The sequence below is a fragment of the Bos indicus x Bos taurus genome, chromosome 3 (genome assembly GCF_003369695.1).
Source record: "Bos indicus x Bos taurus breed Angus x Brahman F1 hybrid chromosome 3, Bos_hybrid_MaternalHap_v2.0, whole genome shotgun sequence".
Taxonomy (NCBI): Eukaryota; Metazoa; Chordata; class Mammalia; order Artiodactyla; family Bovidae; genus Bos; species Bos indicus x Bos taurus.
In genome coordinates, this window is record NC_040078.1 from 52,013,673 (window position 1) to 52,039,522 (window position 25,850).

A 25,850-nucleotide genomic window follows, 5' to 3' on the forward strand; every position below is an offset into this window, starting at 1 on the left:
TGCATTTTTAGTAAATTTTTCTTCCTGTTAATTTTCTGAGAACATGTTGATTGTGAACCACATTTCTATAAAAGATAATCTATCTTTCATAAATTACTTTTGTCAGGTCTACATCTGCTAATCTATTACCTATTATTTGTTTGAGAGAGAACTCATTAATGCCAGAAGGAAAATGTACCTAGTGGTCAATACTATTTTTTTTTTTAATGTATTTTTCAAATGAGTAGTCTGACACTGACATAAAAAATACGAGGATGACTTTATTAAACATACAAATTCAAGAACATTCTTTTTTTTTAAGAGAAAAAACTACCGCAATAGAAGACAGTAGATCAATGACCATGGTATACAAGTATAATACTTGCCAAATGGAATATGGATTATGCCAAACTAATTCAATGCTCAAAACAACAAAATGAATGTTAAATCCCCCTAAGTTGTATTATACTCTGTGACTACCAAGTGGGAAACTTCTCGGCAGACCTACACCCCTAGACTCAATTCTCTTAGTAAATCTGACATGCTGTCATTGACATATATATATATATATGTAATTGACATATATATATATATGTAATTTTGTATGTCATAATATATAAACCTCTATCTTAGTTCCTTTTCTACTCTGCCTACTTCATTAGCACTCTTCCCAATGCACCCAAGACTCTAGGAAGCATCTTTCTCTGACCAGGACCAACTTACTCAAAATAGGATACAGAGATCTGAATGGCTCTAGGCAGAGGAGGAATGTCCAATAACATTGTCAATTCTGTGTTCACTCTCCTTTTAGCAGCTACCTAATTATATCTAAGATAGAATGCAAAAACCATATATATTCAGAGAAAAGAAAAGCATTTTGAACTATCAATCTTTACCTTGGTGCCACAGCTTCCCTTTATCAACACATTATTTTAACTTCCCAACTATCAACACAGGCGGTATTTAACAAAGTACCCAGAAGCCTTGGAAAGCACCATAAAATTTCCAAGGAGAATGTGTTTTAGATGTGGGTAGAGAAGGCAAAAAATCAAGAGAGAAACCATTAAGAAAAACATGGCAATTCACACAAAAAAAGTATTAAAAATGAATAAATAAAACCCAATTTTAAGTAATATCCCAATATTTTCTCATTGTTTTAGTGTTTATAAAAGGTATAATACATGCCTCTAAAAAAGGAAATTATCTTCTCTACCTTCAGAATAATTAGAGGACCAGTATCAGGTTGAGTTTTCCAGAAACACATATAGCTCAAAAAATCCAGTAAACTTGAAGTTTTTTGACTCACTGAAGTCTTTAATCCCTGTCACAACCCTCAATATCAAGACTCATACCTTGAAGCCGATGTACCAGGCTAAAACTGCTCCTATTTCTGCAGATGGCAGTGACAAACAATTAGGTAAATGAAAGATCTGATTCTACTTGGGTAGATCTAAGTCAAAGATCATTTTGTCAGTCCAAGAACTATCCTAGGCAACTTAAGTAATCTTAATCTGTATTTTAGAATCTGCTAGGGTTAAATAAATTATTCACCCTGACCTGGTCTCTAATCAAGAATTTATGGCTATTACAAATGACTCTTTTTCACTTTACCTCACAATACACAATAATAAACATTAAAGAATAATCATAAACTCATATCTTTAAAAAATGGATGCAACAAAGCTTCCTCTGCTGTTATTCTTGAAGCTGGATTCAGATCTAGGAGTTTATCAAGCAGGTCATAAGCTTCATCGGGCATCTCATCCCAGCCTTCTAGATTGGTAGCAGACTCCTCAAAATTGCCCCCACAGCCATTACCGTCACCTTTATATGATGGATTCCCTGAGGGCTGCGCTTGAGGTGTCTGTATGAAGTGAACAATTTTATGGTTTTCTGTCTTCTCTGAAAAAGCTGGGTCATGAGAACTGCACTCCTGTATATCACTTATTAATTTAGGAGTGGTAGAATTTATACCTCTAAGCTTCTCACAAAGTTTTCTCAAGTCTTGTGCTGGAACCTCTTTGCTACACAATATTGACTTGCCTAAAAGAGAAAAAATATACATATATTATATTATTTGAATATATCAGAAGTCTCTCCCATGAGAAACATTCAAGTCCAACTGTTTGCTTTGTGCATATATTTACACTGAATGGGAGATAGAGCACCATGTGCTATATTTTAGTTGTGTTTTACATCATGTAGTTGAAGGTCAACTCATAAAGTGGGAGACAGTAAGAAGAAAGCAGTGCCTTAATAAGTAACATAAAGGACTCTCTTGACTCTGCCAAAATCTTCAGCTTCATCATATTCTGTAATCTTTAATCAGCTGCAGTCCCCATTCCCTCTTCCCCTTCCAAGCTTCTACATGTTTCTGACCACATGTTTCCTGTCTTTGATGAGGATGCCCTGCACCCCTCCACCCCCATGCCCAGAATACTCCCACTTACATCACCATTCAGTTCAAGCATTATTACCTGTGAGGCCTGACACTCTCAGAGTTCATTCTAAGCCTCTGTTATATCCTGTGACAACTTCTATTACTTTTGCAGTTCTGTATTGTAACCTGTATTGTAATATCTGTCTGTCTCACCTACTAGACTATGAATTCGTTGAAGATAGAAGCTATCATTTTCTCAACCAACTGAAAAACATACTCATGCAAGAACACAATTGCTGATGTAACAATCTTGCTTTCCTTTATGGTTCCGTCTCCCAAGTATGTATGCCATACTTCATCCTATTACCCTCAGGTAAGTTTCTTGTAACACTGGGTTTGTCTAAAGGTTCTTTTGGGTTTTGGGGAAAACTCCGAACAAACTTTTCGGCTAACCCAATATTTTCCAACAAGGTACAAGGTTGTAGCCTGACTCTGCTGCAGGACTACAACTGCCACTGACTTTTCCTGGTAGATTAGACCATGGCACTGGGATGGATAATCATTTTTGCAGTGGTTCTTACTCAGAAATAGCTCTTGGTCAAAATCACTTGTTTTCTCAAACTAACAAATGTCAACCCTTTCTATGCATAACATTTTTCTGAATCATATTTTCCAGGAAAACGTGGGATGAGACCAGTATATGTATTTCCTGAGGCTCCTCTGATAATTTTGATATGCAACTTTGATTAAGGCACACTGATTCTGGGGCTGGGCAAGAGGCAGCCCAGTTACTTTTGAGGTGGGCTGACTTAAATTTTGTCCCAAAGGAAACGTCCCATAGTTTGTAGTTACTAACACCAGAGAATTTTACGAACACAGGACATGTTTATTTGTAAAGAGAATTTTGTAATAATTTATTAAGTGATCTGCAGGAGACTAGCAAAGGTATGTGTTTCATTCTATAATATAAAACTGCTTACCAAAAGTTTTAGCAGCCTGGATAGTTTCCCTGGTTCCACGAATTGTCATAATTTGAGCCAAAGCAGTTAAATCATCACTTGCTTTATAAAATGGATATCTTCCACTAAGCAAAGAAAGGAATATGACGCCTGCAGACCACATGTCAATTGCTGTAACAGAAAACACACTTAAAAAAAAAAAATCCCAATCTATGATACTTCTACATCAGTAGCTCTCAATCTTTACTGCGCATTCAAACCCTCTTAAGAACCTTAGAAGAATTCGGATGCCCTGCCCCAATCTCCTCAGATGTTCTAATTTAATTGTGCTGGAACAGGGCTTAGGCATCAGTTTTTTAAGTTCTTCAGGTGCTTTTACGTAATTTCAAGGTTGAGAATCCCTGGTCTAACATCCTTAATGCAAAATACAGTATTTCCTTTCTTGAGCAACATGAAAGTTGGTTAAGTTTAAAAGGACATTTCATCACTAAGTGTATGCACATTTTATAACATCAAAATACATCCAAAGTAGCTACACAGGAAAGAAAAATTGAATGTACCCCATGAGTTACACAGCATAGTACTGAGAGTGTTTCACTTTAGTGAGAAGTATTAAACATTAGAAGTTCATCTTCAGCCAGATGCTAACCCTAACTTTTATTGTGGAAACTTTAATCTCCAGAGTTCTTACAGTTATGACTAAGACCAGCTCAGCCTCATGTGAAGTAACTCATTAAAAAATTCATTTTTAGGGATCTCTTTTCTCCTAATGGTTGAACTCCCAGTATCACCAGCCCCTTGACCACTGCATCACCTGACTTTCTTGGTTTCCTCTGTACCTCTGCCTTCTCCTTCAATGTTTTCTCCAAGCCTTAAGGGCTGAGTTTCCCCAGAGTTCCAACTTCTATCCTGTATACTTTCCCTGACTGGCCCTTCATCCACTTCACAGCTTCAACTATTAATACCTTTTACACAGTCCAGACCTCCCTGAACTTCACTTACTTTTTTTTCTGTTGGACATCGCGATGTGGATTTCTACAAACATCTCAAATCAATGATAACCCCAGTCATCTTTATCTTTCCCTGTACACGTTACTTCTTTATTCTCCCCTTGGTTACTGGTACCCATTCAAATCTCCCAAGGTAGAAATCTGATCAACATCCTGGATGCCTTTTCCCCACCAGCTCATACCCAAATCCCACATCCAATTATCCATCAAGCTCGGCCACCTTTCCAATTCTTCACTTTCTGTTCATTCCTATTATTAACACCCTGGTTCAGGTTTTCACCATCTCTCATCTGGACCTGCACACACCTCCTCTCTGCATACCTACCAAAATGACCCATCTAGAATACAATTATTACCATCTTTTTCCCTAGAATAACTTTCCAAAACCTACAGGATATAGTCTAAACCATGTAACAACTGTGATCCAAACTTGTCTACCTCTCTCCAGGTTGGTTTCTCACCACTCCTTGACTTTCACCATACATTCTAGCAACACTAAACTTTTATTGATTCCTGTATGACCATGCAGTTTCTTGAGTTCCTCTGCCCATGAAATCCCCAATTCCAATTCATTCTCTTTTCAGATGTTCTTTCTTCCATGAACTTCCCTCCATAATCCCTTCAGATAAGAAGAGTTAAGTATCCCTAAAATACTCTGTATAAAGTTTTAGAACCATACTTAACAATTACTTTATAATTATCTGCGAGTGTGTCCTGACTAGAGTGGAAGCAGATAGTTTTATTCATTTTTTTAGGTCATTAGCAAGCACAGAATAAACCCACAATCAATGAATACATTTCTGTAAAGTCCATACCACAAAGCGACAGTCATCAAGATAGTATGGTACTGGCACAAAAACAGAAATATAGACCAACGGAACAAGATAGAAAGCCCAAAAATAAACCCATGCACCTATGAGTACCTTATTTTTGACAAAGGAGGCAAGAATATGGGTCAAAGACAGCCTCTTCAATAAATGGTGCTGGGAAAACTGGACAGCTACATGTAAAAGAATGAAATTAGAACACTTCCTAACACCATACACAAAGATAAACTCAATGGATTAAAGACCTAAATGTAAGACCAGAAACTAAAACTCTCAGAGGAAAACATAGGCAGAACACTCAATGACATAAATCAAAGCAAGCTCCTCTATGACCCACCTCCTAGAGTAATGGAAATAAAAACAAAAGTAAACAAGTGGGACCTGATTAAACTTAAAAGCTTTTGCACAGCAAAGGAAACTATAAGCAAGGTGAAAAGACAACCCTTAGAATGGGAAAAAATAATAGCAAATGAAACAAGTGACAAAGGATTAATTTCCAAAATATACAAGCAGCTCATACAATCAATACCAGAAAAACAAACAACCCAATCAAAAACTGGGAAAAAGACCTAAACAGATATTTCTCCAAAGAAGACCTACAGATGGCTAACAAACACATGAAAAGACACTCAAGATCACTCATTATTAGAGAAATGCAAATCAAAACTACAATGAGATATCACTTCACACTGGTCAGAATGGCCATCATCAAAAAGTCTACAAACAATAAATGCTGGAGAGGGTGTGAAGAAAAGGGAATGCTCCTGCACTGTTGGTGAGAATGTAAATTGATACAGCCACTATGGAAGACAGTATGCAGATTCCTTAAAACACTAGGAATAAAACCATCATATGACCCAGCAATCCCAGTCCTAGGCATATACCCTGAGGAAACCAAAATTGAAAAAGATACATGTATCCCATTGTTTAGTGCAGCACTATTTACAATAGCTAGAATGCAGAAGCAACCTAGATGTCCATCGACAGATGAATGGATAAAGTAGTTGTGGTACATATATACAATGGAATTATTACTCAGCCATAGAAAGGCACTCATTTGAGTCAGTTCTAAAGAGGTGAATGAACCTAGAACCTATTATACAGAGTGAAGTAAGTGAGAAAGATAAATATAGTATTCTAATGCATAAATACAGAATCTAGAAAAATGGTACTGAAGAATTTATTTACAGGGCAACAAAGGATAAACAGACAGAAAATAGACTTATGGACATAGGGAGAGGGGAGGAGGGGGTGAGATGAATGGAAAGAGTAACATGGAAACTTACATTACCATATATAAAATAGATAGCCAAGGGGAAGTTGCTGTATGACTCAGGAAACTCAAACAAGGGCTCTGTATCAACCTAGAGGGGTGGGATGGGGAGGGAGATGGGAGGGAGGTTCAAAAGGGAGGGGATATATGTATACCTATGGCTGGTTCATGTTGAGTTTTGACAGAAAACAACAGAATTCTGTAAAGCAATTATTCTTTGATAAAAAATAAATTAAAAAAAAAAACTCTTTAACACTATTATACTGTTTTCACAATAACAAAAAAAAATTTTAATCAAACACACAATCATGTGTGTCCCAGAAGAATTCTGAGGTATTAGGCAAACATAAAAAGTTATAAGTCTTAAGTTAGCAAAGACTACTAAATACAATTTTTCCCCCCACAAAGGTAATATGAAAATTATTTCAAATCATCTCGTAACTAGATAAGCAAAATGCAACCTATTGGGGAAAAAAAAAAGGCAACACTAGATTTCATTAATAATACTATCTCAAAAAGGGAATGTCACACTGCTAGAACCACTTACATAATTTAGTTAAAAGCAGAAGAGCTCAAATTTAGTCACAAGTAGACAAAAACCATACAATGAAATTTATGGCAACCAGTTTAACTGGATTCTGTATTTCTGGTGCAACATACCTGTAGTTTGATTGGGGCACTTCGTCAAGACCTCTGGTGCTCTGAATCCTGGTGTACCTGCCCTGGGTGCAACCTGTTGCCGCCTTATGATGATGAAATCAGTTTAATTATTTAAAGCCAAAAAAATAACACTCATCAGTTTAGTTCACAGTAAATTCTACTTTGACATCTACATAAATAAAAGTTATTACAAAGCAAATGATAACCCAGTGGGATGAAAATCCTGGATTTTGCTTCTATAGGCCTCCCCTCACACACCAGTTCCCAGGCCTTATTTCAGAAGGCTTCACGGTACTTTCACACATTAAAAAGAGGTAGTGTAGGGTAAGAGTCATAACGGAAAAATAGACTAAAACAGGAACTCTGGGATATAAAAATTTATATCTGTTTGGAGTGATTAATTATGGAGATACTTGTTCACTTACACACTTGAGTTAATCAGGAAAGGCTCATGAAAGCTTATGAAAGTCCTGAAGGGAAGAAAGGAATTCATGTGTGGCAAAAGAGTTGGGAGGTGGGAGTGAGAGAAGAGTTCAAGTATTTGGTTCAGGTTACTCTACACAGGCAGGAATAAAGAAAAGAAGATAAGCTTAAATCACCAAGTAAAGCATGCAATTTTGAAGTTTCAAAAGAGCTATCCCTACCGCTACAAAACCATTTCATGTAAAAGCAAATGTGCTTCCCAAAGAGCACGTGTATGTAAAGGGACAAGCATGACAACAGCTGTCATCTACTCTTCAAGGTACTTATCTGTATCAGTGCCTGTGCCGTTCATAGGACCGCCTTTTTTCTTTTCACTCACTTATATCAATTGTCCACCAAAATCAATGTAATTTCTCATCTTGTCTGGCACCATACTGGTGGTTTTACAGCACCATCAAAACACATTACCTTGAAAGGCAAATACTGCAAACTTTATCTGTTGCGTAACAGTCACAGGTCAGGGTAGCTGGGCAAGAACTGGCAGTTTTCCTCATCACACCACTATTCATAACTTTGGTAGAAATGGTCTTCTTTTTTGTTCCTAATTTTCTAGACAGTAAATCCACCGTCTTTGACTGCTTCATAAGCTGTAAAAGAAAGTCATAGCCTCTATTTTCATGACATTTAACATGATGCTAGTATATGCTAGTAACAGTAAAAGCAATAGGGGAAGTATAACTTTCAAAACTGCTGAACAGGCTGTTGGAATGTAAACAAACACTTGCCTATCAAAACATTTAAGCTCTTTTTAGGTTTCTGTGTTGGGTAAACATAAAAATTTACTAACCAGTCCTAGTTTGGTGAATATCTGAATTGCACTTCATTAGAACTTTCCCTGAAATGTTACAAAAGTATATAAAAGTTATGTTCTAGTGTCTAACTCCATTTCAGAACTGTAAACTGCACAATTACATCAGCCAAAATCAGTTTTAATTTGTTGCTCATGCTATCTAGCTGCTATAGGATATCATAAGTCCATTTAAAACCATTTAACATTGATGACAGTTTTTTGAACTTTACAAACATCTTTATGCCATCAACTGTGCATCAGAAATGTGTTAGTTGTTGGGAGCTCACAACTCCAACCATTCAGACAAGGTCTAAATGTTCCCTTAGAGAAAGAGCAACAATAGGCAGCTAATCAAAAATGACGAAATATTCCACTAGAAAAGTTCATACCTGGAGAAAATCAAAGCACTGACTAGATAGATGCTCAAAGCAGTAACACCTTCTGCTAAAGAAAAAAACCTTAATAACTTACTGATAATAAAACCTAATCTAGCCATTCCCTAAATTCTCTCCAGTGTGACACTGACTGATGATTGAACTATTAAGCTACATTACTTACTTTCACTGCAGGGCTCTCATGTGAAATGGAGCTGTGTATATTGAAATTTCTTTCTCCAAAAACAGAGCGCTGGACAGAAAGGCCTACAGATCCCTCCTACAATACCAACAAAAACAAGGAAAAGAAGGATTATATCTGTAACACTTTCTGCCAGCTGTACTCTGCCATAGTTTTGAGAGAGTTAAGTGACATAAAACAAAAGCAGCTGCATCCAAGTCATCCTCAGGCACCAAAACACTTCTGTGAAAGGAGAAAATAGTCTAGACAGAGTTCTTAGCCACCATACAGTGTTATCACAGTCCACAAATATACATAACTGAAAAATTATAAAACCACCTGCATGGATGTTACATGTTGCTGTGCAGCTAAAACGGAGACAGACACTTCGGAATTTTTTCCCTCTACAATGTTTTTCTTTTAAAAAGGATAATATAAACTTTACACATGCAGGGGTAAATTTATTATTTTCCATTTTTGTTATATAATACAATTGTAGTGACAAAGACATTATAAACCTACGAAGCAAAATTTTTAGTTTCAAATCATAAAACAATCCATTATAAATCTCAGTGAAATCTAACAAACTGAATCTATAACATATATATATATATGTATTTTTTAGTTGCAAGTATCCTCCTAGAATTAGAACTCCCTCTGTTGGACAGAGTACATTTCTAAAACTGTACTGGTACTTAAGAAATCAAAGAGGTAGAACCTTTCCATCTTTTCCGTGTTTAGTCTGAGTTTGTGTGTTTGTGTAGGGCCTTTTAACAGAAGTTTTTGGGGTAGATTGCTGATCCAGCTCTTTAGGTGCTGCTGGGCCACTCAATGAAATCTTGTTGCCGGTGATTACATAGGATTTATTTTGTGAACAGCTTTCCTGGTGAGCTTCAGACTGGACAAATTTGAGCAGCTCTATTTTAGTATCATGGGTTCCTTGGGCCAAACCAAAGTCTACCAAGGCATACCTATGAAACAAAAATAAGCATTTTTATTTCTCTGTAACATTGAAAGCTTAGTAACATCCACATTCACACAGAAACTGTAAATCTTTTGGTGATAAATTAAGGATTTAAAATATTCTTAAAGAAAGAAAAGTTAAGTTTTACAGACAAGGTAAAACTTGTCTTAGACAATTAAATAGCTAACTACTTAATTAAGGAAAGATGTCTCCCCCACACAGAAAACATCTTTTCTCCCCTTCTTCCAATGGCTTGTGCAGACAAGGAAAGCAGATATAAACACGACCCTTTGTTCTCTGATGGTGGCAGAGATGGCATCATAGCAGATAATCTTTAATTAAACAAGTTTAAAATAAAAATAAATTAAAAATCATGGTTTAAATTTACAAGTCAGGAGTACAGAAGCCCAAGAAAAGAGGTTATGGTTCTATTTTCCTTACTATACTCAATATGATCCACTGTATAAACAGCAGTTTTTAAGTTGTCAGCTTACAATGCCTCTATGTATATCATCACCAGAAAAAAATAAAAAATGCAAAACTTTTAGTGTTGAAATAGGAAATTGGCTATCATGTGGTCCAATCCCCTCATTCACTAAAATGAAGCCCAGAGAAATATATAAGGTTTAAAAAAAAAACTAGAACCTCTCTAAGTCTCTTAGCTATTTCCACTGAGCCATGGCACATCTAATGATGTATACTGTCTTACTAATACAATTTTATCTTCTCCTTGAGGGTATTTTCCTTCCCAAACCACAATGAAAATCTAAAACAGAAAAATCTGGGCATGGTTGTTGTGGTATGTTTTAAGTCAAAGAGATGGACCCCACAGCACAAATTCATTCAAGTATAAATATTTTCTGGTAACTTTCCATACTTACTTTTTCAAGCGCCTATTATATAAAAAATTGCTGGGCTTAACATCACGGTGAACAATACCAAACTGATGAATGCGTTTCAAAGCTTTGAACAGATTAAACATATATTCCCGTACTTCTTGAAAAGAAAGAGAATTCAAAATGTCCTAAAATAAAGTTATGAATAAGGTTATAAGATTGCTTTCAATGAAATATTTAGCCGATAAAAATTCAAGAAATATTAAAACCTACCAAAAAGGACTCATGCTCCAGATATGGCATAGCAATAACCACATGATCATTTTTCCTAAAGCAGTATTTAACTCCCATGACATTGTCTTGCCCCCTAGTGGAAAAATGAACAATGAACTTTGGAGGAAAGGTCAAATGAACTGAAACTTTATGAAGTTTTTTAAAGAAATGCAAGTTTAGCAATACATAAATAACACCAGGAAACTAACTTAAAGCCATCACCATATAGGATAGTCTACTCACTTAACTGAGGTTTTTTTTTTTTTTTTTAAACAAAAACAGCATCAGTTATAAGGTTATAATTCAAAAACAAAGGTAATTATAGTTTTAAATGGGGAAGTGACAGAAGGAGAAGGAAAAGATGACTAATAAAAATGAATTAACAAGACTTAGAGATAGGATGGTAACAGTAATGAATAAATCAATTAAAAATAGCTAATAATTGTTGAACATTCACTACATGCCAAGCTCTGATTTAATCAATCAATCATACTGATCAACAATTCAAATAACCTTCACAACAACCCTATAAGGATGGTACTATTATTCCCCCCTTCCCCCTTTTTTTAACAGATAAGGACACTGAGGACCAGAGAGGCTAAGGAATTTCCCCAAGGTAACTAAACTAGCAGGTCACGAAGCCAGGATTTGAACTCAGGCAGTACGCTCCAGATCTAGACTTAACCACCACACAACTTCATAGAAAAATGAGGAAAACAGGGTAAACCGATTTCCATGGTTTTGAGTCTGAGTAAAACAACATAGATACCAACAAAGCATGTAGAGAAAATAGGGGGAAAAAAGCATTAAAACTAAAACCTCATCAATTTGATAAAGATATTTAGATACAAGACTACATCTTAAGTGAGAAGTCAAGTGTAAGTCAGTGACAGTATTACAGATAAGTGATACCTAAAGTTGTGAAATTATTAAAGAGAAAACTGAGCCTTGGAAAAATCTCAAGTTGGAGGGCAAAATAAGGAAGAAGGGGCAGAAAGCCCAGACAGGAATGTCCACAAGTAAGGAGTTTTGAAGGAAGGGGTGATCAGTAAAGAGGTCAACGAAAATAAGGACTGAGGAAAGGCTTTCATTCTGGCAAAGGGGAATTAACTGCAAAGTAGAATTAACTAATTTTCAGAAAGTAACTTAAATGGAAAAGGCCAACCAGGATTTAAGGAGGAAAAACAGAATACAATGGAATCAGAACATAAAGACAGTTTTTCTGAAGTAACTATCAAATAAAAAAATAAAAACCAGTATGGGAGCTAGAAAGGAAACAAGATCAGGTAGACTTCTTTAGCATGTACATTGCTGAAGAACTAGGAAAGAAAAAGTTGTAGAAGGAGTTGTTTACAGTATAGAAAAAGGAATAATCTTATTCAGGGTACTAGAAGGTAGGTGCCTTACAGTAGCCACTTTATTTTCCTGTCTTCTATAATAAACAGACAGCATGTTCATTCATTCAACAGATACTTAGTGCGCCCTGTTAATCAACAGACACTATGTTAGACATTTAAGGATGCGATGGTGAATTAAAATTAACATGATTTCTACCCTCATGAACTTTACTATCTAGTGGAAAATATGGATAATAAACATGGTAACAAATAATGACAAAATATAAGGGTTTTAAAAGAGATCAAACGGTGCTATGACAATGAAAAAAAAAGGATCTCATTTAAATCAAAGATCGCTTTGAAGTGATACTGTTGTTGCTCAGGGCAGAAAGATAAGGAGTCAGCATGCAAAGACTGGCAGGGGTCTTCCTGGTTAGGGAAGCAGTATGGGGAGTAGCCCTGAAGTGAGAAAGCTCCTGACTCAAATTTGAGGAGCTAGAGAAACTAGGGCACAGTGAAGAAAGTAGAAAGACTGACATGAGATAAAGTTGGATATTTTCCAAAGAACATTGAGAAAACATTGAACAATTAGTGGAACTAACAGTATCCAATCTGAATTACATACATACGTATTTTTATATTTTAAGGATCAGTCTGGCTGTACTTTGACTATGGGTTTAAGAGAGGAAGAGAAGAAGCAGTCTATGTAGTAACAGAGGCTTGGACTAAGACAGCAGTTGAGAAGATAAACAGATATGGATGAGATTTTAGATGTATTTGGGAGGCAAAACTGCCAGGACATGATGATGGATGTGGACTAGGAGAGATATGGAAAAACTGTGTGATGATTTCTGGCTTCGGTATCTAGGTAGACTATGGTGCCATTTGCTGAGATGGATAGATGAAAACAGACTGTGGCAATAGGTAATTCTGGGGGCCAATGAGGGTGGATTAAAATTTACTTTCTGGTGTACTAGGTTTGAGATGTTTATTAGGTACCCAAATGGAAATGTCAAATAGGCAGGTGGATATACATATATATAGATATATAAATCTGAGTTTTATATATATATAAATTTTTATATATAAACACGAGTTTATACATAAATTTGAGTTCTGAGGTTATATACACTTGTGGGAATCACTACTATGTATTTAAACCCGTGTGGAATACATGACACCACTTAAGAAAGCCTAGAGAAAGCAAGCCCAGGATCAAGTACGGAAGAACTCCAACATTTAGGGGTCAGGTAGAAGAGGAAGAACTGACAAAGATACCGAAATGAAGGCCAAATAAAGCAGGGAGAAATCAAGGAACAGATAGCAGTAGAGAAGTCTAAAGACAACGGTTCAAATCAATTACGCTAAACACTGCCAGGCGTTCATGTGAACAGAAAAAGGAACTGGCAAAATGAAGTCAGGCAGAGAGAGACCAACATGCTAGTAGATTCTGTTGTTCAAAATAAAGAGATGAAGCTGTTAATATCTAGGGAGATGTGAAATATGAGTTCCCCACATTTTAGACCATGGAAGACAAGGTCTACGATTTGGTAGGAAGATTAGAAGAAGTCGTAAGAGAACAGAAGTCAAGCTGAGCCTCAAGGGAAATCCAACCTAAAAATTAATATAAACTTCACTAGCCATTCCAAGATTAGAGGAAAAGTGCCAGCAAACTGTAAACACCCGAATGAAGAATATGTTTAATTCACAGACAATCTCATTATCCCTATGAGGTATCTATTAATATCTAAAAATCTTAAAAATCATATACAGCAGTTACCTACCCAGCCACAGTTAAGCACTGAAGTTCAGCTGCAATTCTTATGGGGTGACTTGTTGGAATTAAGTGTTTTAGAGCAATTTTCTCTTCAGGTCCAACTTGTAACTGTGCTGTAGCCAAATAAACAGAGCTGAAAGTGCCTGTAAAACAATTTATTAGAATCTTTTAATATTTGGCTTTTAAAAATGTTTATGAGACAAAGCTAAAATAATTCTTAAAAACGGTTTGGAAACTAAAATTATCATAATTTATCATGAATATTCTAATGATACTGAACACAAAAAGCAAATACATTTGTATTAATAAATGGAACTTATTTTCAATTTTTAATACATTCTTAACTGGTGTCACTTTTTTAGGTGGTATATTAGTTCAGTAAAGCTATACAGTAAATCTGTTTGATTGGATCAGCATAAAATATTGGTATTTCCATGGTATGACCCATTCCAGTATCTCTTTCCACAATATTACCATTTGAAATTACTATCTGTAGACTTGGATTCAGGTCTGTTAGAAGCAAAAGTTACAATAATCTTAGAGGAAAACCTATAACATTTTTCATTTTAAAAAGTTTTTTTTAAATTTTAAAATTTACCATGACACTGTTAAACAGAAAAAAAATAAAAGATTGGGTGGTCAATTAAATTTGAGAAACACTGAGTTAAAATAAATTGACAGATTTCTCATTACAAAATTTTCTAGACCTTTAATATATTGAAGTACATCATAAATAACCAAAAAGGCACTATACATGCTGTAATTTTCAAACTTATTAGCCTCAGATCACACTCCATCCCTCTGCCTCCCAAGAATAGTTAGCTATTTGTTAGGAGGACACCAGAAGGGCTTCCCTGGTGGCTCAGTGGTAAAGAACCCTGCCAATGCAGGAGACATGGGTTCAGTCTGCGGGTTTGGAAGATTCCCCTGGAGAAGAAAATGACAATCCACTCCAGTACTCCTGCCTGGGAAATCCCACAGACAGAAAAGCCTGGCGGGCTACAGTCTATGAGGTCCCAAAGAGTCGGACATGAATTAGCAACTAAACTGTAACAACAAAGAGGACAGCAGAGTTTTTCAGAACAAAGATTTTGAATACTAAGTCAGTGCTGGAAAAAAGGTAAGAAAATTGACTTAAGTGTCAAAAACAGGTAAGAAAAAAGATGTAAAGATTTGATTCTTATATCCCAAATCATCTCATCTTCTAATTTCTCTGCACTCACTGATTCAGCTTTTTCTCAACTGACACTTAACTGTAAAAACAAACAATGAAAAAATAGTTTTTTTTTTTTCTTTTTTAGTAAGTTTTTATTTTCTATCTCTCAATATAGTCACCAAAAAGTTCTGTTATCTTTTATCTTCTCATTCCCTTCACATTTGTCTGCTAAATTTGCCATTCATTCAGTCAATATGATTGTGTCTCTGAATGGTATTTATGTATAACACTGACCATCCTATAAATATTCTACCAGTTTATTTTCATCAATTTGCCATCTTAGGTTTCATATATGTTTAATTCTACCTAACTGCAATGGAAAAAGAGAAAAAAAGATTTGGCTTTCCCTGATCAAATCCCCCCACTTAAATATTAAACTTTTTATTTTTTATAGATAATTATCATTAGTATAGTTATTTATATATTGATATCAATACTTTTAATAGTATAAAATTATAAAGTTTCAAATAGGACTGTTCATTTTATTGTAAGTATTTATTCTTCCTTTATTTCCAAGGAAAAGAGAAAAGTTATGCCAATTAGTAATATAACCATGGTCCTTGTATTTTAAAAGGGATATTTTTCCAATAAGAAATAATAATGAAAACCAAGATCATACAAAGGAAAACAGGAGGGGAAAAGAGCTTATAAAGATAATGAAGTATATATCCAAATTACCTTCTCCAATTTTGTCCTTAATCTTAAACAGATTACCAAGCTGTGGTACAGCTTCATAAAGCTTTTCAATATCTTTTTTAACACCTGTCAAGGCAAAAAAGAATTCAGTTACAATTAATGAGTATATTTTATATTTTCTTAGGTTAAAATGTCTCAAAATAATTTCTAAAACATAAGTAATATGTTACATTACATTAATTACAAACAAAAATAGCTAAAATAAACCTTAAAATTATAAGACTAAAACCCCATCAAATTGCTAACTCACACACCTCTTGAAGGAACAGACAAAACTGAAAAGTAACACTCACACCCAATTGCTGCTACTGTAAAATTACACTCCGACAGACACACTGTCACTGCATAGAGTACAACACAACAAAGAAGCTAAGTTTAAAAAATAACTAAACAATCTGAGCTGCGATCACTAGATGGCATGACAACGACACAACGCAATTTTCTTGAAAACTATATTTCCTTCTTCCAAAGATGCAAAATCTTACAGGTTTGGAAAAGTTTTATATATTGAATAATCACAGTATACCCTAGAAAGAAGCTCTACTTAAAAAGTATCAGAATGTTAAGAAAATATTCTTTAAAAATTGTCCCAATTACCAGTAGTATCCTATATCCTGAAAGCAGATAAATCATTACTTTTAAATAAATATAAGGTCTTTGCAAAAGCCTGCATGGTTAAAATACAGAAAGGAAATAATTCAAAATGTGATAAACTACTGGATACAAAGGAGATTTACATACTTAAGAGTCCACAGATTTTATTACAGTATCTAGGCCAAGCATTAGCCACTTTTAAAGTTATTAACAACACTCTGCATCTGCAACAGTTTAAGATATTTTCAAAGTACATACACATGTATTATCTTTTCAGATACAGCATTTTTTCAGATCTACATAACAGCACTGTGATATTGGGAGAACAGACATAATGATCCTGGTCTTTCAGGTAAGGAAACCATATTCAGGGAAGTTAAGTCACTTGCCCAATTTCACAGAGGTATTGCTGACAAGTCTATTGACGCACTCATTTAACACTGTGTTTTAAAAAATACCCAGCAATTGGTGTATTAAAAAACAAATGAACAAAGTTTGTGAAGCTCCTGTTTTCTAGGAGCTTAGTCTAGTGGAAAGAAGAGGTTAAAAGCTCATTTTTAATACAAGATTTTAATTGTAATATTAGAAGAGTTGCAGAGTCTGACACGACTGAGCCATTAAGCACACACATACTCATATATATTACTAGGTAGAAGGGGAGGGGAATGAACATCTCTGAAGGTGCCTGGAAGCTTCAAGTGACAGTTAACCTGTGTTTTGAAGCATTTACCAAGTAGAGAACTGTACAAGAAGGCATTTTAGGACGGAACTACTATGCATGCAAAGACAAGCAAAGGGAAAAAGGCAAGGATTACTATGGAGGGAGGGGAGAGTAGGAGAGAAGATAAAAACTGAGTGTGGTCGAAAAAATTCAAAAGGAAAGGCAGGATGCAAATAAAAGCCATGTAAAGTTATTAAGCAGGAAGATGACAAGTGGAAGATAAATTTGAGGGGAAGAATACTAAGAGGTGAAAATTATATAAGAGGCCAAGAAGACCTAATCCAGAAGTCTTTCTACTCTATCATTCCATCTAAGTAACATAAAGAACTTACTTAAATTATTTAAATTACCCTCACAAAGAGTCAGACACAACTTGGCGACTAGACAACTAAAACACCTTCCCACCTACTGTGCAGGTGAACTGGAACAGCTTCACGGATTTCAATTACAAGAGGCAATATAACAGTAATTATGTGAACCAGTTTTAGAGATGAGAGGTCTAAATCAAAATTCTGGCTCCAGCTGGTATGACCTTTCTAAAGCACACAGCTTATATCTGTAAGCCTTAGTTTCTCCATCTGTAGAATATGGGGTAATAGTAGTACCCATGCTGCTAAAATACTATGAGGATTAAAAAACAATATACAGAACACAAGCGCAGCTTTTAACACAATATCTGACACATGGTAAATATTAAATAAATTATACTGGTGATTCTTATTGTTGCGGTTATGATTACTAACATTTCTTTAGGGCTTTTGCTCTTTCTGTTCCCCTTGCTTGAAATCCTCTTCCCTTATAACTTTACATTGGCTAGATCAATCCTCAGTTTCCTCTGACATCCTACTTAAATTAGCACTCCTCCCATTATCCACTTTACCCTGTTAATTGTCTTTTGGAGTTCTTATCTGCTACAGAATTACGCTGTTTATTTAATTGTTTGTTGTCTGCCTCCTCCCACTAGAATATAAGCTCCATCAGTACAGGCTCCCTGTCTGTATAATTCACAAAGCACTCAGCTCTTAGAACACTGTCTGGCACATTCGTTGAATGAATGAATTTTTACTATCATTATGGTCACTCAGACAGCTGCAGAAAAAAAAAAAAAAAGCAAAAGTTTATAAGTTACAACAGAGTGAAGCCAAAGACAACAGAAATCCCTTCACTATTAGCTACCACACTCCTTCACTCTGGAAACCAAAACCAAGGCCTGTGGGGAAGGCTGGCTTTCTAGCAGTCATTGTTGCCACAGTCAATTATAATCATGTCTAATGAGTGTCAAGTCCAACCAACTTCAAGTTCCAGTGTCACAGAAAAGGCATCACAAAAGGGCACTAAAATATGTTCAATTTGCTATAACATTTCTTTGATTCTAAGACATGATTTTAACAACTCTCAAATTGGGATGCAACTTACAACTGTGGTTGGTCAGCATCAAAACTTACAGAACAGGTGTCAATAACCTGGAGAAAATGTTAAAAATCAGAGGAACATTACATTTAACTCTTAAGACCCAAATGACTGTAGGGAGGAATTGTAGAGGTTATGAAGAACAAATCAAACATAGGCCAGCTCCACATAACTGAGCTCTTAAGAACCCATTAACAATGGCTTTTTTTTTTAACGAATTCTTCAAAGAAATTCTGCATCGCTACTATATGAGAACAATACTAGGATGGAAAAAATAGGGTATCAATGACTCTGAATACAAAAGTTATTCAGAAGAGATAGATCCAAAATGTTTATTTTCCTTTTCATGTATGTACTGGAGATATATAATTATTTGTCTAGTTAGAGCTAAAAGAACTCTTCCAGTAGGTACATTAAAAAAATTCTAATGATAAGGAAAAGCCTTGTGTCACAGTATAACTGGCAGCATTTCTGAGCAGTACATAAAATAATGGTATATCTTAACAATCAACAGTGTTTAGGTATGATGAAATATTTTAACAACCTTTTGTGGTCTTTTTATTACTAAATGTATTAAAGTGTGTGTATGCTTTGCTGTATGTACATGATTAATAACATAAATAGCTTTGTAGTAGGATGATACAGTTTCATATGGCTATTTAACTAATCAAAATTAAATAAATTTAAATTAAAAATTAACTTCCTCAGTCACACTAGCCACATACGACAACATACAAACATCTCTGTTATTGCAGAAAGTTCTACTGGACAGTGCTGATATAGATACTCTGAAATCTAAAAAGTCTAGAGTCAACTCCTATCATTAAACCACATTAGTGCTCAGGTTTTTAACCTGTAAAACAACGGAGTTGAATTAGATGAATTTCACCTTCCAATTATAACATTCTATGGCTTTCCTATGAGTTCCATGTTCAGAATCTCCCTTTGCATAAACATGAGCTGGCAGTTAGTAGTAGAGATGCTGGTTAGCTGTTAGAAATAACTAGAAAGAAAATATAAGTAGTAAGAAAATACTGTAATGCACAAGCCATGTGAATGACTATGCAAGCTCAATGTGCTTCCATACCACCAGCACTTACTATGCAGTTACCCATCTGTACAAAATTCAAATTATGATTATATGAAGGTTTCCTGCTTGCAGAACAACTTTGATGTTTCTGAATGGAAAAACTTCCTGACAATCAAAGTGAATGAAAAATCCCCAGTGTGGAAAAACCCTCAGATTCTGAAGTGGAAGATGAGAGTTGATCTTGGAAGACAGTTTTCATGTCAAAAGCTAGAAACTACTACTAAAGGCAGAGACCAATGAATATCAGAAACCAATGAAAATACACTTTGAGGATTGGGGAAAGACCCTGAAAAGTCCACAAACTAAAATATTATTTAAATTATTAAATATTATTTAAATGAAGATCTAGGCTTCTGTTTTGAAATTTTAAGTGAATTTTTTCCTGTTTCGTAATATATCTAAATTGTTCATAGCAACAACCTCCTTAACTATACTCCCTGCTTTCATCCTCAAGGACCTATAATCTATTTGTAACATAGTAGCCAGAGTTACCATAAGTCACCATATCACTATTTTGCCCAAACCCACTAATAGTTTCACATCTTGTTTCACATAAAAGCCAAAGAACTACCTCCTTTCCCTCCTCTCTTTGACTTCACTCTCATCACTCATCTCCTTGCAGTCACATGACCTCCTAGCTATTTCTAAATGCGAGCACACTCCCAGCTGAGGGCCTTCACACTTGCTGATTGCTCTGCCTGGAATGCTCCTCCCCAGATATATGCATAGCTCCTTCTTCACTACCTTCAAGTCCTAGTTCAAATGTTACCATACTAGAGCTTCCCTGGTAGCTCAGTGGTAAAGAATCTGCCTACGAATGCAGAAGACAGGGGTTTAGTCTGGGAAGACCCCACATGCCACGGAGCAACTAAGCCCGTGCGCCATAACTGTGTTCTAGGGCCTGGGAGCAGCAACTACTGAAGCCCAAGCAACCTAGAGCCTGTGCTCTGCAACGAGTGAAGCCATTGCAGTGGGAAGCTGGCACACTGCAGTGAAGGGTAGCCCTGGCTCACTGCAACTAGAGAGAAGCCTGCGCAGCAACAAAGACCCAGCACAGCCAAAAACAAATACACATTAGTTTTTTAAAAATGTTACCACACTGAAGCCTTCTCTGACCGGTTACTAAAATCACAATCTCCTCCCCAATACCTATCTCCCCTACCCCGCTACATTTTTTTTCACTGCACTAATCACTTTTGAATATAGTATTTATCTATTTTCTGTCTCTATCCACTAGATTGAGGGCACTGATTTTTTTTTTTTTTGTCTGTTTTATGAACTGATTTATTACTAGCACCTAGCAAGGTGTTATGTTAAATGTAACAGAGGTTTAAGAAATATATATCATATAAATGAAATGCTTTCAATTACTTACTATGGAGTAACACTGATACTCTAGGAGTATAAGTCTTGCTTATTCTGGGGCTTCATGTACTGCCTAAAATTATGCTTCCTGTAACTTGTTTTATACATAATTAAATGGCACCCCACTCCAATACTCTTGCCTTGAAAATCCCATGGATGGAGGAGCCTGGTAGGCTGCAGTCCATGGGGTCGCTAAGAGTCGGATACGACTGAGCGACTTCCCTTTCACTTTTCACTTCCATGCGTTGGAGAAGGAAATGGCAACCCACTCCAGTGTTCTTGCCTGGAGAATCCCAGGGACGGGGGAGCCTGGTGGGCTGCCATCTATGGGGTCGCACAGAGTCGGACATGACTGAAGTGACTTAGTAGCAGCAGCAAATGTAAATTAAGATTACATAATTTAGGGAGATCACCCAAACTGGACACTCTTGAGAGTGAAAGGGGGCACTAATAATTACACTGTGATAACAGGCATAAACTGAAACTGTTTCAGGCAAACCAGGATGTTACCTATAACCCACTTCAGAAGTGTGGGCTAAGAGCTATTCACATAACACACCAAAAGCAAGCCTTCCAATACAGTTCAACAGTATAGAGGAGACATTAGGAGCACATAGAGTTTCTTCTTTCGCTGAAAAGATCTTCATCACTTACTAAACTTGGCATAAGGTAGACACTCAAAAAAATAAAAATAAAAAGCTTGCTGAAAATATGAAAGAATAAACTTTTGCTAGTTTAAATAATATCTATTGTTTATTGTTATCATTTATAAATATATCTACTGTTTATAGATAATATCTATTATAGAATAAACTCTGCCAGGTACTTCATTCATTGTAGCATTTTTTGTAACAGGAAAAATGGCAAACAATCTAAAGTTTCAGTAAGAAAAGGCAATTGAATAAATTATAGCATACCATGCAATGGAACATTAGGCAGTCTAAGCTACAGAATATTTAATTACACCAAGAAATGTTCAAGATACATATTGCTGCTGCTGCTGCTGCTGCTAAGTCGCTTCAGTTGTGTCCGACTGTGTGTGACCCCAGAGACGGCAGCCCACCAGGCTCCCCCATCCCTGGGATTCTCCAGGCAAGAACACTGGAGTGGGTTGCCATTTCCTTCTCCAATCAATTGCTAAGTTAAAAATGGAGATTAGAAATAAACTGGCTGTGATTCCAATTTTTTTTTTAAATCTATCTCTGTATGCACAGGAAGACTAAAGAAAGGTAACAAAATGTCAACAGTGGCAACATCTGGACAGTGCCATATTCTCTTTCTATATTTTCTTCTCTAAGCACGTACAATAATTAGAAAAGTTACTATATAAAAAGCTGACCAATATCCCAAAACAAAGGGTCATACTATGAACCCATTATACTAAGATTTTTACTTTATATCCTTGCATTAAAACATGCATTCAAATATTTTCAAGCACCTACTATGTGCTGAACAGAGTAAGGCTCTGGGAATAAAAGATATACAGAAATCCCACCATTCAAAAGTTATTCTATCAAGGCAAATCATACTAGATCATGAAATAGTTATGTGCCTGGACTTCATCAGCTTTATTCCTTATTCAAGTTATGTTTTTGATATAATGTTGGCTTTTTATTAAGGGTCAAATAAAAAATAACCATATGAATACAATTTAGCATGCTTTATAAATTATAAAAAGTACTGTTTATAATGTTCAATGTTCTGTGACATAAAAGCTACAAAACTTTGGAAATCTGGAATAAAATCCACCCCACTCTTTATTTCCTAGCAGATTTTCAGAAGAGTATTAGAATAGCAGCTTTTACCTGAACATTTGCTAGAGCCAAGTCAGATTCATTTATTCATATACTCTGCCTAATGCATAATGTATATCCGGAGCTATACAAGATACTGCCTTCAAGGAGCTTATAGTATTACTGAAGAGGTAAGACACACAGAGTGCTTAATAACACAAGAATAATAATATAATGGCTGTTACTGTATGTGTCTGAGGACATAGGGAAAGCTGAACCTCGAAAAACAGGTAATTGCAAAAAAATGGATGGGAAGAGGGAGAGTATCCATGAAACTGGATGAAAATGGCATTTTAAGATTGTTCTAGTGGCAGTGTACAAAATGAACTGGAAGATGAAAAAGGAAGTGAAAGGTGGCAGCTTAAGTAAGAAACTTCACTGTAATTCAGGAGCAAAGTGTAAGGGAATGAAAGTGGGAATGGGAAGATAAAATTGGGGAACTGGATGAGGGCAGCAAATACAAAGCATAAATCAAAAATAACTTTCAAGTGTAAAGTTTTAAGTGTAGAAACTTTAACTGGAATACTAGTGGCTTTCATCAAATAGGGACATCAAAGGGTACTTTCATCAAATAGGGTACTTTAACATCAAAGATGAGTTAAGCTTTAGTGAGAAAGCAAAAACATGGGATGTCATATTTTTCCAGGGTTCAAGTTAAAGTTTGTTTTGTAGTGTTTGTGTGTATATAGGTATATCTCATGAACAAAAAGTCAAAATTAATATTTTTGAAAAAAGCACTAAATATGCTTAAGACAAAGATGGAACAAGAAGATTTAGCTACATTTTAAGGGGGAAAAAAACCAACAGTTAATTGGAACTCCTATTTAATCAATATTTATTGAATGTCTACTATGCTGCAGACACAGTGCTACAGCAGGGATAAAGGTGCACATTATAGTGTACAAGATCAGGCACTGTTTGATATTCTTCTCATTTCAAGGTCTGGGTGAGAGTCAAACATTTCCTGATGTACACTGAGATACAATCCTTTAGTACTGCTACAGACACTTCATTTACTTTTGTCAGTGAATTCTACCTTTGAATACCTCAAAGTCCCTCCAATGTCCATTTCTAAATTCAAGCTTAACGCAATATGGTGAGTAGAAATAAGAACACAGGTCTAGAAGAGAAATTCTAGTTTGGCTATCAACAAACTGTGATCTTAGACAAGCACTAATATTTAGATTTTAGCAGCTTCACCTGTAAAACGACATGGCTGGACTACAATCCTTCTAAAATGCAATCCAATCCTAAATCTTACGTTTTACCGATTCGTAAAGTACTCCTATATAAACATACAACTCACTTTAAGATTCAGTGTTTTGGTTGTTTTTTTAATAATGGAAATTACAGAATTGTTTTCTACATGTCTTTGGAAATAAACACATACCTGGTGGTTTAAAATTCTGCTCTTGTTTTTTTAATGAGCCTTCCGCCTGAAACCGGCCACCAAGGGGAGAAAAAGCCATTGGCTCATCCATCTGAATCCCCAAAGCAGGCTCCATCACAAAGCAAGTGGGGTGCAAAATGCCAGTTACAGGGTCATGTCCACAGGGGAACCAAAGCAGCTGTGAAAATCAGAATACTGGAGAAGATGAGAAGTTTAAATCATTTAGTGAACTAAGCACTAAAAATGCTACTGTCCCCAAAGCAAACACTTAAAAACGCACCTTTGTCCAAATCCCCAAAGGAAGGAAAGCCGTGAACCATTTCTAAAGATTCCATGGGCCTCACTTTCACCTCCCAGACATACCGGCAGGGGCTGAAGGGGAAACTGCCTACCGGGGGAGTCTCCGGTAGCAGACGGCGGTGGGAACTGCAGAGGCAGCGAATCCGGTGGGGGAGGCCTTAGTGTGGAGAACGGTTTGACCTGGAGGAAGAAGGTTGGAGGAGAACTTTTGACTACTGAAAGGGAGAGCCGGGAGGTTTGTCCAAGGCCTCGTGCAACGTGGTGAAGAAATAATAACGTCACGTCTTAGGAGCGCCGGGCGGAAGAGAAGGGGGACATAAATGGGATCGCTCCTGGAGGCCGGCCCGCGAGCTCCGCGGGGAAAGACCTAGTCCCTCAGACCCGAGACCGAACTGGATGCTTAGTGCGCAGGCGCAGCACATTCCCGCCGCGGGTCAGTGGGATCCGCAAGGGTTTGGGGTGTTAGTGAGCTGCAACGAGAGGGAAATCACAATCTAGAATTCGTTCCTAATCCCTCACAATCCCGCGCCATGGATCAAACCGTCGGAAACTCACGGTTTAAAGGAATACGACTTCTGGGACTTCCCAGATGCTTGGGTCGCCGCCTCCGAGTCGGCCAAACACGCCTGCGCAACACTTCCCGCCTCGCCGCTTCCAGTTGCACATGCGCACTGTAAAGCCGTCGGGGCTGGGGCATCTGCTTCTGGGAGATTGCGCGAGGGAGTTGGGTTTCTTCCCTAAGGCTCTGGCTGTCTGAAAGAACTGTTACAGATGTAAAGTCCGGGAATAATCCCTTAATAAAGAATAGAATGAAACTTAAGGTTAGGGCTTTAATAGATTTTCAAGAAAGGGGATAATTCAAAAGTCTCAGGTACTGTAGTCCTAACAGTACCTGACTACAGAGACGTTGGGCACTCTGGAAAAAAAGACAACTTTCTTGACTCCCAGATTCACTTCTCTTTGTTGAGTGCCTTAGTTATCCGTTAAAATAAACAAAAAAAGGCAACTGCCAATTGTTTATGGCTGTATTCGAGGAAATGAACCTAGTGACAGTCAATCAGTCAGTATACATTTGAGTCCTTGGCTTTCCTGCCGGTTTCTTTAGGTTGGGCTTGCTGCTGCTGCTGCTGCTAAGTCGCTTCAGTCGTGTCCGACTCTGTGCGACCGCATAG

At 36.5% G+C, this 25,850-nt stretch overlaps 1 protein-coding gene across 3 annotated transcripts; it reads right to left on the reverse strand.

Annotated features, from left to right (window-relative positions):
• Positions 1-240: 240 nt before the first annotated feature.
• On the reverse strand, positions 241-25,341 carry CDC7 (cell division cycle 7). Of its 3 annotated transcripts, none has more exons than XM_027536539.1 (13): positions 25,234-25,341; positions 24,659-24,858; positions 24,379-24,556; positions 15,998-16,081; positions 14,111-14,246; positions 10,990-11,083; positions 10,762-10,904; positions 9,635-9,887; positions 8,920-9,015; positions 7,980-8,158; positions 7,089-7,171; positions 3,340-3,489; positions 241-2,022 (listed from the first exon to the last, which is right to left on the reverse strand). In XM_027536539.1, the coding sequence occupies exons 3-13, from the start codon at positions 24,491-24,493 to the stop codon at positions 1,625-1,627; spliced, it is 1,731 nt and encodes a 576-aa protein (XP_027392340.1). In that variant the 5' UTR covers positions 24,494-24,556; positions 24,659-24,858; positions 25,234-25,341; the 3' UTR covers positions 241-1,624. The 3 variants fall into 3 exon arrangements, with proteins under 3 accessions (XP_027392340.1, XP_027392338.1, XP_027392341.1); XM_027536537.1 differs by having other exon boundaries at positions 24,379-24,573; XM_027536540.1 differs by lacking the exon at positions 25,234-25,341 and having other exon boundaries at positions 24,659-25,172.
• Positions 25,342-25,850: the final 509 nt, after the last annotated feature.

Excerpts from the sequence above, each read along its gene's own strand:
- CDC7 (XM_027536539.1), bottom strand. The coding sequence starts at position 24,493 with ATGGAGCCTGCTTTGGGGATTCAGATGGATGAGCCAATGGCTTTTTCT. Across the intron at positions 11,084-14,110 it reads CAGTGCTTAACTGTGGCTGG|GGGGCAAGACAATGTCATGG; the intron begins GTAGGTAACTGC and ends TTTTTCCACTAG. Across the intron at positions 7,172-7,979 it reads TGCAGTATTTGCCTTTCAAG|GCGGCAACAGGTTGCACCCA; the intron begins GTAATGTGTTTT and ends CATCATCATAAG.